The sequence below is a fragment of the Lentinula edodes genome, assembly GCF_021015755.1.
Source record: "Lentinula edodes strain Le(Bin) 0899 ss11 chromosome Unknown C8R40scaffold_2, whole genome shotgun sequence".
In the NCBI taxonomy this organism is placed as follows: Eukaryota; Fungi; Basidiomycota; class Agaricomycetes; order Agaricales; family Omphalotaceae; genus Lentinula; species Lentinula edodes.
This window is the reverse complement of record NW_025764308.1, coordinates 1,508,558-1,525,261: the sequence shown is the minus strand read 5'-3', so window position 1 is coordinate 1,525,261 and position 16,704 is coordinate 1,508,558. Positions and strand designations below refer to the sequence as shown.

Sequence of the window (16,704 nt, the reverse complement as noted above, 5' to 3'; positions counted from 1 at the left end):
TCTCAGTATCAATTATGGTTGTTGTATATTCATTCCTTCGCCTCATTCAAAGATGGTCTCTGAGTGGCCTTTCTTCCTTAGCTTTACCAAAACTCACGCCAAAACTATCTCTGGATCAGATATCTCAGTCGATGATGTGCTTCGAATTCTTCACGATCCTCCTGCATTAGCCGGCCTGAACGCATTGGTAACCAAATGCCAGGTTTTGGATCCCTCGAAGCCGAATCTATATACTCTGCATGATGATCTGCGTATCTTTGGTTTGTTCAAGAAGGACATTGTGTACACGGTGAACTTCTTGCCAACGAGTTGAGCACTTTTTGAATTCGGAAAGTCGAGTCAAAACTCATTAGATGGTCAACTTTTCTGCGAACATACAGGTGACGGAACAGACACAGAAGTCAAGGCTGGTCTCTGGACGACGCTCAAGGAGCAATGGAGAGTAGTGAAGAAGGGGGAAAATGGAGAGGTGACCGTTTCGGAGAAGGTGACCGTTCGAGTAAGCGGCAACACGCGTTATTTTTCACTTTCACTGACGAACTACCTTGACCTCCTTAGTGCCTCTTCCTCTTTCTACCCTTCATCCTCTTCACCATCACTGGCGCGCATTCTCGTCTACTGGAAAAATTAGAAGAAAAGGTGATAGCGGAGGCAAAAGCGCCTAGTAGCATAGCGAGGGTTGATCCAAGTTCGGTGTAATTCCACTCTGGTGAGTTCGTTCTTAACGTTTCACTCATGAATACCTATGATGAATAGTCTTCCTATCAATAGGAATAAAGCATGTTTGCATACATCGCGATACTAGTAGCGCTTGCCAGTCTTTGGTATTTTGAAACTCGAACGTCCTTCGTTTCCGCCGGAATATCAACATCGTCAAGTGTTTGGCTTTCAACCGTTTGCATGCCCATAATGATTGGCGTTTTCCTTTGGAGATACTACCATCAACATCACGGAATCAGAAAGAAAGCTTCACATAATGATCCATACGGTTTATTTCATCTATCGTTGAACAGACGATCGGGTGAAGACGAGAATGAGCCCCCGAAGACGGAATGGTTGAACATGGGATATTGGAAGGTGAACGCTGTAAAACGAATCAGGGGTTTCACCACTTGACGACGACTGGATGCAGGATACGAAAGTCTTTCCAGATGCATGCCAAGGCTAGTCAAGAAGCAATACTGAATTAACCTTACTTACATTCTACAGCTCTTGCTCTGAAGCTCATCCAGACCGCACAATGTAAAGAGGGAGGGAAGATACTTGGTATGTCAATGCGTCCCAACTAATTTGTTTCCTTCTGTCTTGATTTCCGCTGCTACGGTAGACGTCGGTCATGGCACTGGCGAATCGCTCATTATGCTCCTTACCCATACCTCCGTCCCCCGTCCTGGATATTTGTCGGGTATTACAAGCATACCTATGCATCATCAACGTTCCCTCGAACGCGTTAAATCTATCGTTGCTGCAGACACGAAAATAACACTTCATGTTGGAGACGCCGTCTATCATCAAGATGTCAGCGCCGCAAATCATCCGCTCAATCCTTCCTCCGCAGTCACCTTTGACAATATTTTAGCATTAGACTGTGCGTATCACTTTCAAAGCAGGGAAACATTCTTGCGTCAAGTGAGGCTCTGTTGTCAGATTTAATACGACGCTGTACACTTACTCAGTCCTACTCGAAAGTCATTTCATCAACTCGACCCAGGTGGACGGATTTCCCTTGCAGATATCTGTTTCGCCAATACACCACCAATGACATGGAAGGCCAGGCTCGTCCGTAGATTCTTGAAACTCATGCCCAAGGAAAATGCTATAACCATAAGCGAGTACGCGAATTGTCTGGAAAGAATAGGATACGTCGATGTGAAGGTAGAAGATATCAGCGAGGAAGTCTTTCCTGGATTCGTGGGGTTTCTCAAGCCAAGAGGTTTGGTGTGGTGGATATTTGGATCTGTACTGTATTCTTACCACGGGGCAGGAGCGCGATTCGTGATAGCTAGTGGATACCGATCTAAAGAGAGCAAGTAGTGTAGATACAGGGTAAATACGCCGTGTAACTTTGAACAAATGAAATTGTACATCTGTGGCGTCGATGGAAAGGCTTAAGTTTACGATTCTGAAGGGGCATTTCACATATGCACATGATTCGGCACATCCTCTCTTCATTTCATGACGGCCATACAATCTGTGCACATTAGTGGTCATCAGGAACGTTTGGAGCCCAAGACCCACACTGTGTACCAGATAGACATCCGAGGCAACGTTCGCTCATGGTCCATCTGGCGACGATACTCGGAATTCGATGATCTCCATGTTGAGTTGGTGAAAGGTACCGGTTCACCGCCTCCAGTTCCACTACCACCGAAACACAAGTACTCTATCTTACGATCTCATAACAATCCATCCTTACTGGAAGAGCGAAAGACGGGACTAGAGGCATACTTGCGTGCGATTATTGGTGCGAAGGAGGACAAGTGGAGAGAGGCCTTTGTTTTCAAGGAGTTCTTGGGTATTCCTGTAGGACGACAAGGCGGTGTCGTCGGAGGACCCCCGACGCAGTTCACGCTGACGTCTTGGCTCGATGAACATCAAGAACTGCAGAATCGGCTACGAGATGTCAGAGCAGACATCAACAAACGTGAAGCACTGTCTAACCAAGGCGACGTCAGCGCCTCTCACAAGTCTAATGTCAGTGCCAAACAGAAACTGGCCGGCGTTTTGTCCAGGATTGGAACATTAGGCAAGGGTTTACACGATTTGGCGATGAACGGTATGAGTGAAGGAGAATTGCAGAGACGGACGGACATGGTTGCTCGACTGCAGGATGACTGCGAGAAGCTTGGCAAGATGGTTACTGTCGCTCGGCAGTTCAACCGTTCTGGCACAGATCCTACTGCACCCTACTCTCCTGCCTCCATGAATCCTGCATCAGCTTCAGACCGAGAGGCCCTGTTAGGTCCCACAAACACGTTCACTCGTGTGACTCGGGTATTTGGCCAACCATCGAAGCCTCAGGAGACCGAAGTTACTAGACCATTAGACGATCTTGGCCTGTTTGGGCTACAGAAGACTCAAATGCAACAACAGGATGACCAGCTTTCTCAACTCACGACCATTCTCAGTCGACAGAAACAATTAGGGCATGCAATCAATTCAGAAATCAATGAACAGATAGCTGTACTGGATGGTCTCGCAAACGATGTGGATAATGTCGGAGATAAGCTTTCAAAAGCATCTAGACAAATGCATCGTTTGGGATGAGATGAGGATCCATTACGCATTGAATGACTTTTAATACAGACATTAGGACATTCTCTGTGAGATATACTTGAATTGTGTACAAATGAGTGGTGTAGCGTAGTGTAAGTACTGTCATCTAGATGTGTGATTTCATCAATGGTCGGAGAGCAGCCGTCCGACTCCCTTCAAAAAAAAGTCAGCAACGAATGGATCTCGGAACGATTAATCACAATGACATACCTCAAAACATGCAATCATAATTCCACAAGCCGGGGCAATCTTAGCTATACGCGGTGCAAGTCCAACAAAGAGTGTGCTCACACCCTCGGACTGGATGATGTGCTTCACCAGAGGGAACGTAGCCGTAATTTTAGACACGGATCCGGACATGACGAGGGCTTGCCGGCGTGTTTTGATAACATCCATTGGGGATGTTATGAGAGCGGCCGCGGAACCACTGAGGGCACCACTCACAAACGCAACCCCAGCACCTTGGTAACCGTTTCGAGCAAAATATTTTTTGAGTGTTTCGTACGTCGCCCAGTATAACCCAGAAAATGGTATATCCCGCCATAGAGTTGCGCCAAGACCTCTGTAGAGTACTGGTATTCCCTGTGCCCGGACAAGGCCACGGATTGACGAAAGAACAGAACGAAGAGTATGCGGATTATTTGGGGATGGCGGCGTTGACTGAAGATTCGTCCGTATCATTTCCAAGGGCGAAGCTATTGAAGATATGACACTTCGCGCGAGTATACCGGCCATAAGAGGGACTGCAGGTTCAGGAAGTAAGGGAGGTAATGTGACCTTTAATAAGTGGTCATACGTCAACATGTAGGATGTTGAAGATGGAACACCAATTAGTCTATACATGAGGTATTAGGAAAGAGTCACCAGGACTGAATATGGGAGCTCACAGCGTAGTACCTGCACCCTTCCAGAGACCTCGTATACCTTCCGCTCTCCAAACATGTCTTATAGCATCTGAGAAACCGTGTACGCGTTCTGCTCGGAATACTCCATTTTCCCAGACGCATACAAGTTCTTCTTCTGCTAAAGGTTGCGCCAAAGAGGACATGTTGCGGACACATGGTTTACCAGAAGGCTGACAGCATGAGTTCGGAGGCGGTCGAGGAAAAATCAAAGGTCGTTGTACCGGTTTTTGCGTTTGTAGCCGGGTCTTGACCACATCGAATGGAGTCACTATAAGACTTGTGAGGATAAATATCAATGGCTTTGAATAAGACACTCACTCGTTAAAGCAGTCATAGTCGACCCCGTGGCGGCGCCGGCAAGCTTTGCATAAGATTCATGCATGAGCGAGATGACTGGGAAAGAGGGAAAGGGTAAGACATAATTACCTCGAAGAATCCGGCCGAGAAATTCTCAATCCGGCTTCTCGGCAGAGTCAAAAACCTCATCGAATCGGAAAATGATTTCTTCACCTAATAACCTTGTAGCACCCGCCTCTCAAAATCTCCAGTTTCCACATATCTTATCTTCTCTGCTTATATCCTCGTCCTAGGATCTCACTTTCTTGACTCGGTATACAGTGTTGAGCACAAATTCTTCATCCTATCGACCGCCTTTCCCCAGCATAAATCTTCCCTACATTATCAGCGATGGTTTCTGCTCTCAACGGCCCCACCCTTGCTGCTAGTAGAGCTGCGCTCTCAGCTGCTATGGCTGATGACAATCCGAACATCTCTGATGATGCCGAATCCATCGAGCCAGGCGAAATCCAGGAGGTAAACATGGAGGCCCAAGCAGAGGGCATCCGAACAGTGTTCAGTGATCCAACTAATTTCAACGTCAAGGTGTGCAGGGTGGCCTTTTTCATCTTCCTTGAATCTAAATCTAACATATTCATTGATGCACAGCATCCTCTGTACTCTCCTTGGACTTTATGGTTTGATTCGCCCATGACCAAAAACCGTAATTTGCCACAAACTCCGATATCTGCTGTCCCACAGACACCTGGGCCTCTTCCACAAACACCTGGTGTGGCCGCTGCACAAGGTTGGATGGAGGACATTAAGCGTGTCATCAGCTTCGACAGCGTGGAAGAGTTTTGGGGGTACGCCGTGTGGTAAATTACGGTCCCATATGCTTGACTAACCAGCGGTGGATGATTTTCAGGCTTTACAATAACATTGTTCCCCCTTCAGCATTACCCCAAAAAGCAAATTATTATCTTTTCAAGGTCGGTTTGTCATGCTTTCTTTCCGGCAGTTTGTCATTGAATCACCCATTTACAGGAAGGGATCATACCTGCGTGGGAGGACGAAGCCAACAAGCACGGCGGAAAATGGAGCATTCAGCTTCCGAAAGACAAGAATAAGCCTCATGTAGACAAGATGTGGTTGTACACAGTACGTATTGAGCATGCCTGTTTGTTGCTCCATATTGCTGAGCCTATTCGACAACAGATGCTGGCCGCAATCGGAGAGACGTTTGATCCTTCCCTCACGACTTTGGATCCCTCAGGGTCTCCTCCAAACTCACTGATTACAGGCGTTATCGTCTCGACGCGCCCGCAATTTTATCGTATTTCGATATGGACTAGACTTGCCCCTGGAATGCCGGATGATGATGACGGACTCAGGGAACGAATCGAGGGTGTCGGCCGTCATTTCAAGGTGAATGTGTTAGGATACACAGAAAGTGCAAAGCTGGCAGGCCCATTAGCGACTGATGTAGAGTTCGTTTCTCACAAGGACTCTGAAAAGAAGGGGAAGTCCAAGAAAATCACGATCTGAAGTGGGGGCGTCGAGGAAGTTTAGTTGCTTATCGCTGCTTATTGCTTTTGTTACAATGCAATGCAAAGTTATGAATATTTACACGCAGTTTTTTTGTGAAAATTACAGCGGATAGCACAGCGTTGACTTTTCACGATGATGTCACTCTCTGTATAAGTATATGTCCGTGTCAAAGCTGCGGTATCGCAGCGACCCTTCCACAACTTGATCAGCTACTCCCATGCCAGTCCCAGGATTTATCTCGTCTTTCGCAGACAAAGCTCAGTCAGCTATTGCTGAACATATCCCAGGCAGTCACAAACCAAATTCTTCTGATCCCAGCGCTCAGTCAACGAATACTGCTGCGCAAGGCTCCTATGGTGGCGTTGGCCATAAGAATCCCACTCTGGAGGTCATCCAGCACCAACTTCGTACTCTTGGTCAACAATATGGGTAAGAGATTTTAGGTGATCTTCCAGATAACATTCTCACTTATCGATTGAAGTTCTGGAACAACCCCAGTTCAGAAGATAATCACTACTGCAAAGGGCGTTGCGATCGATTTAGACAGTCTTGCTCGTGATCAAAAGGCACAAAGTAAGGAACTCTACACTTGGGGTCAAGGTGAAGAAGCAGATTTGAAAGATGGTATTTGAAATCAGCCTTTGTTACTTCACACCGCTAACTTCTCTTGATTCAGTTAGTGATAGACTTGCCTACCTCAACTTCGTCTCAGGATCTTTGGCTAGCTCTTTGGCAGTAAAGCTGGATGCTGCTCGCTCACCATTAAAGCTCCTTCGTGATGCAGAGAACGCTCTTGCGCCTCGGCGCAACATCCGAGCCTCCCTACATCAGCAGCTCGCTCGTCTTGAGCACGACAATCAGAAAGGTATGGAGAAGAAGATTGCCGAACTCAAAGACCAGATCAGAAAAGCAGAATCAGACGACTTGCCTCAAGAGAAAGAAATTGAACTTCTGAAGCGAAAGGGTGTACGTGAAAGTGAACAGCTTAAATGGGAAGCTATCCGAGAAGTAAGATCTACCTTAATCGCGATCTTCTTGGTGCTGACTCATTGCTCTGTAGTACGGCGAAAAACTCGTCCTTTTATCTCAAGCGGCGTATCCTGTCATCACTGCGCTACCAACGCTTCCTCCATCTCCGGAATCCCCTTACACGGGTGCTCAGGCCACCGGTGCCGCGCGCGCTTCCCTTCAGAGAGCGCTTGATAACTACAAAACTGGGCATATTAACCTTCCACCTCAGTCGGCAGGTTCTGATCTCAGTAGATCTGACACTCGAAGTTTTGGTGAAAGTCATGCTAGCGAATTGTCAACGATTAGCTCTGAGACTACGCAATCCAATATCCCTGTGACCCCTCCTCTGTCTGCAGTCAAAACTCTTCCCGCCGCTGCGGCTGTTTCTTTCAGCAAACCGTCTACTGACTCGACTGGCCCTGTATCTTCACCAAATAAACAATCTCCTCCTCCCATCAATCCATCCGCTCTCAATCTTTCCCCTGCGCCTCTTCCTCCTTCATCGAACAATTCTAGCGCTATTTCGTCGAGTACATCGTCGATGCCTATCACGTCCCCCGACTCTGTGAAGCCAATTTCCCTTCCTACAATTAGTGACACCCCAACCATTGCAGAGACGGGTGTCCCGGTTCTCGCTAGCGAGTCTGGACCTGGCCCTGCCAGCGGTTCTCTCCGCGACGTCAAAGCTGCCTCTCCCACGGCTGGTCCTCGGAGCGGAGGTCTCCCATCCGGTGACGCTCCACTGACCAGCTTCGGTGCCATGGGTACATCTGCCACTGGGAATGATAATAAATGGGAAAGCGCCGAGGAAGAAAAGAAACGACTAGCCGCAGAGTATTCACAAGCACATTCAGGGGGGTCCGCTCCCGCACCGCATTACGAGAGTGCAGAAGAGGAGAAAAGGCGGGTTGAGCGTGAGGAGAGGGAAAAGTTGTTGAGATCTGGAGGACATGGTCCTACTGAATCTGGCGAAGGTAGATCGTCGAAGAAGGAGGACGATGACGAACTTCCTCCTTATCAGGACATGTGAAAGGCTTTCTAGATCCATCGAATGAAGGGATCATCTTGAGCTTGGTCACTCTACCATCTTCCTTATATCTTAGTTGCCAAGGACTGTCGAACGAAATCTACAAAAACCCATTTGTGCGTTGAATAAGAACTGTGACTATATACACTGTACTGTATTAATTAGAAAATAGGGTAGTTAATGCGTAAGTATGTGCAATGAAACAATTACTCTGAGAAGAATCGATGTCCATCAAGCAATTAACCCGTAAAGGACGATAAACATTGTACATTTCGAAAGCGTGGAAAGTAGATATTGGTGGAGGGGCACAACAAGAGCACAAAAGACGAAAAAAAATGTTTTTAGTGCGGTTTGCTATAATTCACGGCCCTGCGGAATACACCTCCTCAAAGGAAGAATTTACGTTGTGCGTCATACAGAGCTCTGTAGAAGTATCAGGGCCATTGAATGCATTGCTGGGGCGGTAAGGGCCGGTAATAGCACTGTCAGAAGAATTATTCGGGCGAGTGTGAGAGTGGGCGTTGTCCAAGTTGGAATAATATTCTCCTGTTTCAACAGAGGTTGCGACGTAAGGGTCCGAGAGTGTCCCGCCTTCTTGACGAAGGTAAGCGTCCCGAAGTGCAAGGAACTAGAAAGGGAGATCAGTCTAAATTCATGTTTGACTCTGAGAGAAAATACTGCGACGCACCCGCTGTTCTTCAGTTTGTGTTTTGGCGTTAAGTTTTGCTGTCGACTGTTCCATGTGCACAAGTAAAGTCTGCGAGTTGAAAATTTTGATTCAACGATGTTATCAAGGGACGTGGTGAGAATATTCACTCTGATAGAACGGCTGGTGAGCCCACGATACGAGGAGAAGCGTTCAATAGGCATAGGTTGAGCACCGACAAGCCTCAGTTGTTCGTGCAGGTACAGGACGTACTGTTCCAAACATTCGAGGTACTGTCTCTTCTTTTCATGAGAAGTGATTGCCTCACTATACGAAGGTCATCATTATATCTTCCTCTGATTGCGCGGAAGAGCACTTACGGTTCAGGAGGACGCAAGGTTGGAATTTTCAAATCACGTTTGTGAGAAGGGATGTCGGCATTTCCAGAGGGACCAGCCACCTCCACAGAGCTAGAGTCGGACATAGAGCCAGGGCTGGCACTACTAGGGTCACTACCAACGCCAAGCTCACTAAGGAGTTCACACGGAGTAGGGAAGGTTGCTTGGACAGGGGGTTCAACGCTGAAGCGGTTCATGAAGGTTTGCATTTGAGGAGGTGCAGCTGCAGAGTCGTATATTGACTTTTCTTTATGGGCATCAGGAGGAGTCCGGTTTTGGCAAGTTTGAGAAGAGATCGGCCGGTTTGCCAGATGAGGTGATGGCTGAGAATAATGAGTGCTCTCAACATCAGTGAAGAGAATGGACGAAGGTCCGGGAAGCGGTACTGGGGCATGAAGAGGCAATTGACAACCTTGAGATTGCACTGAAGGATCCTGTGGGTATGAATAGCTTTTTGACCCGCCATCCCAGTTACTCGTAGCCTGAGGCGGGGCTGGGTATTGGGGTCCGCAATAGTCATGGTCATTGAGATCGCGCTGGTTCAAGGCCTGCTGGTAATGTGGAGCCCATACGTATCCTAATCCGTAATCGCTCGTAGCAGCCTGAGCAGCCATCAAATGATTTTGGAAAGCAGAATGGCTTGATGAATACGAGCTTTCGCTGCTAGTCGGAGACTCGAGAAAGTAGTAAGGCTAGAAGAAAACTATCACACGACGTACAGGACGATTACCGATGAATTACTTACAGAGGTGGATTCGTTGTTCATAGTTTATCGTGTGGGTCCAAACGATGGTCGAAAGGCAAAAGGAAGAGCTCAATATAAACAGGTCCCAATAATTGCCGCGAAGAACCACTGGGACGAGGATTACATATAAAATAAATCAATGGCAAGTTCCTGGTGAAGAAGTCGGCGGAGAGTTAAGGGCTTAATGCAAGATTAACGATTCTAATTCGGCTGCGAAAGCAGAATCCCAGATCGATGATCAGTTTGGATACTAGTGATAAGTATTCAGGACAACTAAGCAGCTATTGACCTGAAATTTTCTGTGTGAAAAGCAATAAAAGAAATCAAAAAATCGTACGAAAAAAAGCTGAAGAGAGCCTTTTACTGAGTTCATCCAACTTCAGTTTTAGACAGAGGTACCGCGGCAGGGAAGCAAAGTTCTATCGATGGTATACGCGCTTGAATCGTGCGAGTTTTTTTTGACGGTTACTGGAGAGAAGCCTTGGCTCTTCAGCATATACCCTTCCAGAGTTGGAAAAAATCTCTTGTTTTTGCTAAGCCTCACAAAATTTTACAGGGGCATATGTCTTCTATGACTTCGTTATCACATCCATGTGCTCTGTGGGCAGTGTTCGGTTTTCGAATTGTTTCGTTCAATTTTTTTTTCTCTTTCGCTCGGAGGCGGCTTCTCTGGATCACACGAAGTTAAGAATCCCCAAGATGCTTCGAGAACTCCGGCGCCAGTCTTGAACGCTTGACATCCCGATCCTACTCTGGGACATAATTTTGATTTGTATGTCGCCGCATTGGCAGTAAGTATATAAAGTCTCACTCCCTTCATTTTCACTTCCCTCAGCTCTAACATGAACTCGTACTACCCTGACTCCAACGTTTCTATATCCAACAATCTTGTTCCTCCGTCTTGCCCTGCAATCAAGACCGAGGTTTCCCAAATTTGTCTTCCTGATGCCTCATCCCAACGCGTCGCGTCATTGGTGGCTTCTGCCAATCCGCCGCCGCTGTCATCTGACTCAAGCAGGTCTATCCAGCGTGATCCTTGTCCTCGAGGAGGCAGTAGCAGCGCCAATTCTTCGTCGTCCAGAGCTAGCATTGTACATCCCTATGCTCGCCTCTACGCCAAGAAAGAGGAAGGTAAACGTCGCAAGATATGGAATCATGCCCTCGAAAAATCCCTTTTTAATCCGTTCGAGTTGTAAGTATCATCTCTAAAAAAATCTTCAATAAGTCCATCCTCGGTTAATGACCACGACAGATCGAGCTTAGGTGCACCCCATAGAAGGACTATCTATATGGCATCCCTTGAAGCCCACGTAGACGAACTGCATGCCCAGTTGTTAAGGTCTGCAGTCTGATTGTTGGAAATGTGAAAAAAAATTAGTCCTTACGCGTATCTAGCCTCGGGTATTGGCCTGTATCTTTCGAATCATTGGAGCCATTCAAAGGCCTAAATTCAAAGACAGCAAAGGTAAATATCCAGATTCCAGAGGCACACAAATCCCGACTCTGATTCCCGAGCCTGTCTCTTTTTCTATTCGCTGATGCTACTTCTGATTTCAGAGCATGGTCGCGGGGTTGCAGTACGATTCTTCACAGACGAAATTGAGACTTTTGGAGTTGCAGAGAGCCGTAAGTGTTAATTAATCCCATTCGTCAGAAGATCCGAAATTGTTGACCACATTATCATCTAGAATGAAGGGCTCGAGCGATCGTTGATGAATCGAACATTTTCAGAGACATCAAAAAACCATGAGCTACCGTCATTGAATTTTGATTATTCTGAATATGCCGATTAGACGAAAGGGACATGCTATCACTTTTTTAGACATTGCTGCACCATATCGCTGATAGGGAGCTCGAGGAATGTTACTTACCGTTCAGGTCGGAAATTGGGTGCCGAGCGTGTCCTAGAAGTCCGTTTCCCAAAATCCATAGCGACCTCATCCTGTACTTCTGTGAATCGCATTTACCTATTCATTCGCAATTTGTCAATCTCCAATTTTGTGGTTTTTGTGGGATATTTCCGAACACAGTCTAATTTTTTTCATTCACTGAATTGGTCCAAATTTCCTTTGTGGACCATAAGTAGCCAACATGTGTTACAGTACTTTATACAAGCAACAGCAATTGATATCAGTTCATCCTCGTACCCCGCACCCCGGAAAATTTCATACAAGTTCGTTAAAGTTAAAGGAACTGTATTTGAATAGCCGCAAAGAGTTTGTTTACGAGGATCGAGGATTACTGCACAGCTGTTTGCACTAAAGCAGAAACGCACCGGATGCTGACATTGGACGCAGCCTGGCCTCAAGCCCATCTGTACCTTAAATAGAGTATGCATTGCACCGTAATAGAGAGCCATCATTAGTGGTTTGTCGAGCAAACACGGATGCAGAAAACAGGAGACTTAATATGTTCAGGCCCAAGCCGCGTATTTGACTCCTAGGGCACATCTCCGAGGAGGAGATAAGGTCGGAAAGAGTGAAAGTGTAGGCGATGGTTTGCGCAACTACTGCAGATCCGAAAAAAAACCGGGCGCAGTTGACACAAAATATCATCATTCGTTATGCAGCAGGTAAGAGATAGAGTGACGATGAGGCACTGTTGATACAGGAATAAAAAATAAGGAACATCACATATGTTTGGAGCAAGCCTCGACGGTTCCACGCGTCACAGACATAGGATTGCAGAAAATCTGTATGGCGCAACTAAATCAGACAATATGTTTGCTGCAGAAAAACTCATACTCTCACCTAGACCGCAACAGCTTATGGATTGTCATCTTCAGTCGGCGCAAACTTGTGCTTACCCAGAAGGGTTACTTGTGTCATGCCTTTCCCGCTTCCAGTGACTCCGACTCAACGAAAAGAAGGGATTTCAGAAGATGTATAGTTACATCTGGGGTATAGGGACGATGCTCACCTTTCCCTAACGGATTATCCGGCGTTTTGAATATGCTCGTCCCAGATACGCCTGCGATATGCACGCCCTTCTTCTCAGACTTTTTGGCGAACTTTTGCCATGTGGCCTGCTTATGATTCTGCTCTTTAGCCTTTGCCGCCCTCGTCTCCAGCTTCTTCTCGTTTTTCTTCTTCTTCCGCTCCTTTTCATCATCGGTTTCATGTTTCCTCTTCGTCGCGGACACCGTGCTAGTGTAGCTGACAGGGAGAGGCTTCAAGTCGGATGGCTTAGCCTGTTCCGTGGAGTTATAGCCTTTGAACATTACTGTGTATACACGGTTTTGTTCAGAGCCTGCTACGGAAGTGATTCGAGCTGGATACCAAGCCCCGTCAGCGGAGTACTTGGCCATGCATTCATCTCCTGCGGACCAAGCGAGACTTGGAATAGATGCTGTTTTGCGAGAGGACTCGACCTTTGAGGACGATCCTTCTGCTGCCTGAGCAAGCGCCGTTTGGGTAAGGGCGATTAGCTCCTGTAACTCCGCGCGAAGGGAGGCAAGTTCTGCATTAGCAGGTTCTGCTTGGAGGGCAGTGTCAACCTGAGAGAGTTGAACTTGGTATGTTTCGAGATCTGTGCGGTCCATTGAGATTAAGGAGTTCTAAATGCTGATAAGCAGAAGAGACGGGGCAGACAATGAGGGAAGAAGTAAACAACAATAAACAATGATCATGTCGAAGTTCTAATCTACAGACTACAGCTACATGACTTGTAATACCAGGTGCTTAATCCCAAGTACTATCCAGCTTGACCCGTGTATCCTGCTTCGCTTTGCTACCCTGAGCACGGCCAGCTTGCCGAGTGCTACGTTTTGAATGATATTTTCTCTGCTGTCTCGCTCGAGATTTATCTAGATTCGACTTCACAATATCTTTGACATTACGAGCAGAATGATCTGCAGCAGGAGAAATAGAACGAGACCGGGGAGGAGATCTCGAAAGATTGCGAGTGCTTTCGTGATCACTCTCGGGCGGTTCTTCGTCGGAAGCGGTTGGGGATATTGAACGATTCTGAAGCGGAGGTGGGCTGTGAACACTCTCTTTTTTTGAAGATAATTCCGGCACATCCTGCATGTCGTCTTCGCTTTCTTCTGACTCGACTTCATCAGAGGATCCGGTATCTGCCTCTTCTACTTCATCCATATACTAGTAAAATTGAATCAACGATATTGACTCCACCAAGAAACCAAGACTTACTTCCTCTAGAATCTTCATGTCTTTCCGACTAAAGCCGCTTGCCGCGACTACAACATCAAGCTGGAAATCTTCGCCTCCTTCCTCATTGGCCAGAGTACGCCGGAATTTCGGATACAATGCACTTTCATACTTGAACCGACGCCGGAAAAAGGTCTTTATGCATTCTACATCCCGATTGAAGTACCTGTGCTAGAAAAATCACTAAAAGTTACCTGGAACTGGATTCTGCCACTGACCATTCAGCGTTTTCATGAGAAGTGCTCACCATCTGAGGGAAGTCGATGACCACTGGTTCACCGGTTTCGCGTCGAATCAGGATGTTGAATTCATTGAAGTCTCCGTGTATCAAGCCTGCCCGTGCAAATCGCACTATGATATCCATTAAAGAGGAGTATAACTTGCCGGGAGAAGGAATGTCAGCTATCTGGCGACTAAGTAACCAGCGGTGCTAGTCAATACTAAGTGAAAGCTGGAAGCATAAGGGCACTGACAGTGGGTAAGCGTCGATGAACTCCATAAGAATGCAATGTCTTGCTTGGTCGACTGGCGTTGGGACGGGAAAGCCATGCTCATGCAGTACCTGAGATATGATGAGGTTATAATCCGAAGAAAATAATGAGCTATGATAACCTTCATAAAAGCCCACTCTTTCTGCGCCGCTAATCTAGACATATACATCCATGATGCTGATTTCCGTTTCCCTAGGTAATCTCGATTTTGTTTGATTGTTCGAAAAGAAATTCGTCCCAGACTGTTTATAGTTTGTATTTACTGACATGCTGAGATATCATGCCATACCGGTGTAGTTTGAGGACCATTTCCTTTCCTTCGTTGTCAGCTACGATGTGGATATCTATTCGAGTATACAGCGTCATCCCATACATGTCGATAGAGAATATGACTGACCTGACTCTTTGCCTACGCCGATTTGATTACCAACTGAATACATTGAATCCCTCTTTGATAGAGCACGCATAGCAAGAAAATCGTAACCCCCGTATGTCAGTCTGTATCCGTCGTCTGTTCAACGTTAACTGGCAGGAGCAGAACACGCTGGTAAGGCTAACTCACATCTCGAATTTTGAACCTTGGCCACAAGGTTGCGTTTCGCAAGGGATCCGATGATTTTGTTAACGCCTCCGTTTCGTAAACCAGATATTTGTGTAATCAAAGAAGTAGGGACAACTTCATGATTCTTGGAGCCCATTTCTACCTTCCGCATTCGTCAAGCAGCGCAAACCAAAAAAAAAAGATGGGAAACGTACTGCTGTAAGCACCCGAAATTCATCTCCAGTAACATATCTGAGATCTGTTGCATCGAGTTTCATCTATACTTCTGCGTTGGAGGGCCAGCAGATGAGCGAATGTCAGACTTGAAGTCGATCGTGACAAAATTCTCGAAGTTTCAGAGAGTTATGAGAACAAGATACAGTCTGACTTCAATTTGATAACTCGCATGGGCGGCTGTGACATTTTATGTAAATAATAAAGACGCCCAAACTACTGTGGCACGCCACTCACGTTCAATCTACAATATGGCTGAAGACGAAGAGAAATCGTTGTCTGAAGGGTCAGAAACTGTCATACGTGCCAACAAGGTAATTATGTTCGAGTGAAGTCGTATTATAACCCTACTGACTTCTGTCCTTTTCAGAAATCTGCGAAGCAACTCCGCGTCGCGCTTAAGTATGTCGATGGGCTGCCTACTGCGTAAGTACGCGAAGTCCAGTTCCAATTTACGAATCACTAAAATTTTCTCTAGCTATACCTGCAATTTCCGGCTTGCCAATGAGCTGTCCGAGAGTATGCGAGCGAAGATATGGGAATTAATAAACGGGAATATGAGTGAACTGTTTAGTAGTCGCGCTGTAAGTCTTGGCGTTGCGACTAACAACATTTTACAGATGCGCCAACTCTTCTCTGGGCTGGAATGCTCTCGATAAACAACAGGAACTTTTCGATCCCTTAGCCCGTTATATTATACTGAATCCTGTCGGCCAATCAGACCAGATTGCAGGATATTCTGTACTTCGCTTTGAGCACGAGGCTGAAGAGGATATTCTGTATTGGTGCGTTTGACTTTCATGCTGCTTCATTATTTTTTCTCTTGCTAATATGCAATATCGTCTAGTTATGAGCTCCAGATTAGTCCTTTGCACCAGCGGAAGGGCCTCGGTAAATTTTTAATGAAGTTACTTGAAGTGATAGGCCGAAGAACGAAGATGGAAAAGATTATGCTCACCGTATTGGACAGTAAGTTCCCAATCAAGTTCATGAAGACCGGTTCCGGAATATTATATAATTTTTAGACAACAGCGCGGCCAATGATTTCTACGCAACAATTGGGTCAGTGCGTTGTCTTCCTTGACCCACTTCGTTGACCTTGCGCACTTAGTTTCCAGCTGGATGAATGCTCACCGAGCTTTGAAGACCCAGAGAACGAAGGCGATACCGAAAAAGTCGATTATCAGATCCTATCCAAGCTACTGGCATGACGGAATCAGGCTGGAGACGAGTTTGTGGCAGTAATATGTTATCATCAGATACTCACCTGCCATCTCTAACGGCTTTGCAGACTTTTTTTGACACCGTGAATACTGGTAATATGATCTATGGTGGTCGCTTCTCTGGAACGTCTTACAGTGCAGTGGCCACATACGTACATAATTGATGTATCAGAACAGTTCTTTTGAATCTATCAGTCCCCTTTTCGTTGAA

General features: G+C 46.4%; 11 protein-coding genes across 11 annotated transcripts; 7 read left to right on the top strand and 4 right to left on the bottom strand.

Moving 5' to 3' along the window:
• C8R40DRAFT_270520 (uncharacterized protein) lies at nt 1–910 on the top strand. Its single transcript, XM_046234552.1, has 3 exons — nt 1–308; nt 381–709; nt 772–910. Exons 1-2 carry the CDS (start codon nt 53–55, stop codon nt 629–631), a joined length of 507 nt encoding a protein of 168 aa, XP_046091759.1. The 5' UTR covers nt 1–52; the 3' UTR covers nt 632–709; nt 772–910.
• Nucleotides 477–2,100, top strand: C8R40DRAFT_1081256 (S-adenosyl-L-methionine-dependent methyltransferase). Its single transcript, XM_046227132.1, has 6 exons — nt 477–709; nt 757–1,077; nt 1,133–1,163; nt 1,210–1,266; nt 1,328–1,629; nt 1,690–2,100. Exons 2-6 carry the CDS (start codon nt 781–783, stop codon nt 2,032–2,034), a joined length of 1,032 nt encoding a protein of 343 aa, XP_046091758.1. The 5' UTR covers nt 477–709; nt 757–780; the 3' UTR covers nt 2,035–2,100.
• A 13-nt stretch (nt 2,101–2,113) lies between these two features.
• Nucleotides 2,114–3,474, top strand: C8R40DRAFT_271071 (syntaxin). Its single transcript, XM_046234553.1, has one exon. The coding sequence runs from the start codon at nt 2,176–2,178 to the stop codon at nt 3,265–3,267; it is 1,092 nt and encodes a 363-aa protein (XP_046091757.1). The 5' UTR covers nt 2,114–2,175; the 3' UTR covers nt 3,268–3,474.
• Nucleotides 3,400–4,563, bottom strand: C8R40DRAFT_1165608 (mitochondrial carrier domain-containing protein; the record flags this gene model as incomplete). The annotated part of the gene is made up of 4 exons (XM_046230721.1): nt 3,400–3,429; nt 3,487–4,111; nt 4,164–4,449; nt 4,500–4,563. 4 exons carry the CDS (start codon nt 4,561–4,563, stop codon nt 3,400–3,402), a joined length of 1,005 nt encoding a protein of 334 aa, XP_046091756.1.
• A 135-nt stretch (nt 4,564–4,698) lies between these two features.
• On the top strand, nt 4,699–6,130 carry C8R40DRAFT_1081250 (eukaryotic translation initiation factor 4E class I). Its single transcript, XM_046227131.1, has 5 exons — nt 4,699–5,063; nt 5,127–5,323; nt 5,386–5,449; nt 5,505–5,618; nt 5,676–6,130. The coding sequence occupies exons 1-5, from the start codon at nt 4,869–4,871 to the stop codon at nt 6,003–6,005; spliced, it is 900 nt and encodes a 299-aa protein (XP_046091755.1). The 5' UTR covers nt 4,699–4,868; the 3' UTR covers nt 6,006–6,130.
• On the top strand, nt 6,131–8,256 carry C8R40DRAFT_1081249 (Eisosome component PIL1-domain-containing protein). The gene is made up of 4 exons (XM_046227130.1): nt 6,131–6,437; nt 6,490–6,632; nt 6,685–7,016; nt 7,069–8,256. Exons 1-4 carry the CDS (start codon nt 6,226–6,228, stop codon nt 8,047–8,049), a joined length of 1,668 nt encoding a protein of 555 aa, XP_046091754.1. The 5' UTR covers nt 6,131–6,225; the 3' UTR covers nt 8,050–8,256.
• Nucleotides 8,257–8,407: 151 nt separating this feature from the next.
• On the bottom strand, nt 8,408–9,856 carry C8R40DRAFT_1165605 (uncharacterized protein; the record flags this gene model as incomplete). Its single annotated transcript, XM_046230720.1, has 5 exons — nt 8,408–8,674; nt 8,735–8,803; nt 8,863–9,019; nt 9,073–9,782; nt 9,836–9,856. 5 exons carry the CDS (start codon nt 9,854–9,856, stop codon nt 8,408–8,410), a joined length of 1,224 nt encoding a protein of 407 aa, XP_046091753.1.
• Nucleotides 9,857–10,609: 753 nt separating this feature from the next.
• On the top strand, nt 10,610–11,628 carry C8R40DRAFT_1165604 (uncharacterized protein; the record flags this gene model as incomplete). The annotated part of the gene is made up of 6 exons (XM_046230719.1): nt 10,610–10,626; nt 10,671–11,027; nt 11,088–11,174; nt 11,231–11,300; nt 11,393–11,461; nt 11,524–11,628. 6 exons carry the CDS (start codon nt 10,610–10,612, stop codon nt 11,626–11,628), a joined length of 705 nt encoding a protein of 234 aa, XP_046091752.1.
• Nucleotides 11,629–12,600: 972 nt separating this feature from the next.
• On the bottom strand, nt 12,601–13,376 carry C8R40DRAFT_1033218 (uncharacterized protein; the record flags this gene model as incomplete). The annotated part of the gene is made up of 2 exons (XM_046223328.1): nt 12,601–12,689; nt 12,755–13,376. 2 exons carry the CDS (start codon nt 13,374–13,376, stop codon nt 12,601–12,603), a joined length of 711 nt encoding a protein of 236 aa, XP_046091751.1.
• Nucleotides 13,377–13,514: 138 nt separating this feature from the next.
• On the bottom strand, nt 13,515–15,314 carry C8R40DRAFT_1192762 (RIO1-domain-containing protein; the record flags this gene model as incomplete). Its single annotated transcript, XM_046233063.1, has 8 exons — nt 13,515–14,170; nt 14,223–14,417; nt 14,478–14,566; nt 14,617–14,737; nt 14,785–14,839; nt 14,893–15,006; nt 15,058–15,199; nt 15,252–15,314. The coding sequence occupies 8 exons, from the start codon at nt 15,312–15,314 to the stop codon at nt 13,936–13,938; spliced, it is 1,014 nt and encodes a 337-aa protein (XP_046091750.1). The 3' UTR covers nt 13,515–13,935.
• Nucleotides 15,315–15,497: 183 nt separating this feature from the next.
• C8R40DRAFT_1081180 (uncharacterized protein) lies at nt 15,498–16,704 on the top strand. The gene is made up of 8 exons (XM_046227129.1): nt 15,498–15,584; nt 15,641–15,696; nt 15,749–15,838; nt 15,891–16,055; nt 16,118–16,239; nt 16,296–16,332; nt 16,382–16,511; nt 16,562–16,704. Exons 1-7 carry the CDS (start codon nt 15,522–15,524, stop codon nt 16,479–16,481), a joined length of 633 nt encoding a protein of 210 aa, XP_046091749.1. The 5' UTR covers nt 15,498–15,521; the 3' UTR covers nt 16,482–16,511; nt 16,562–16,704.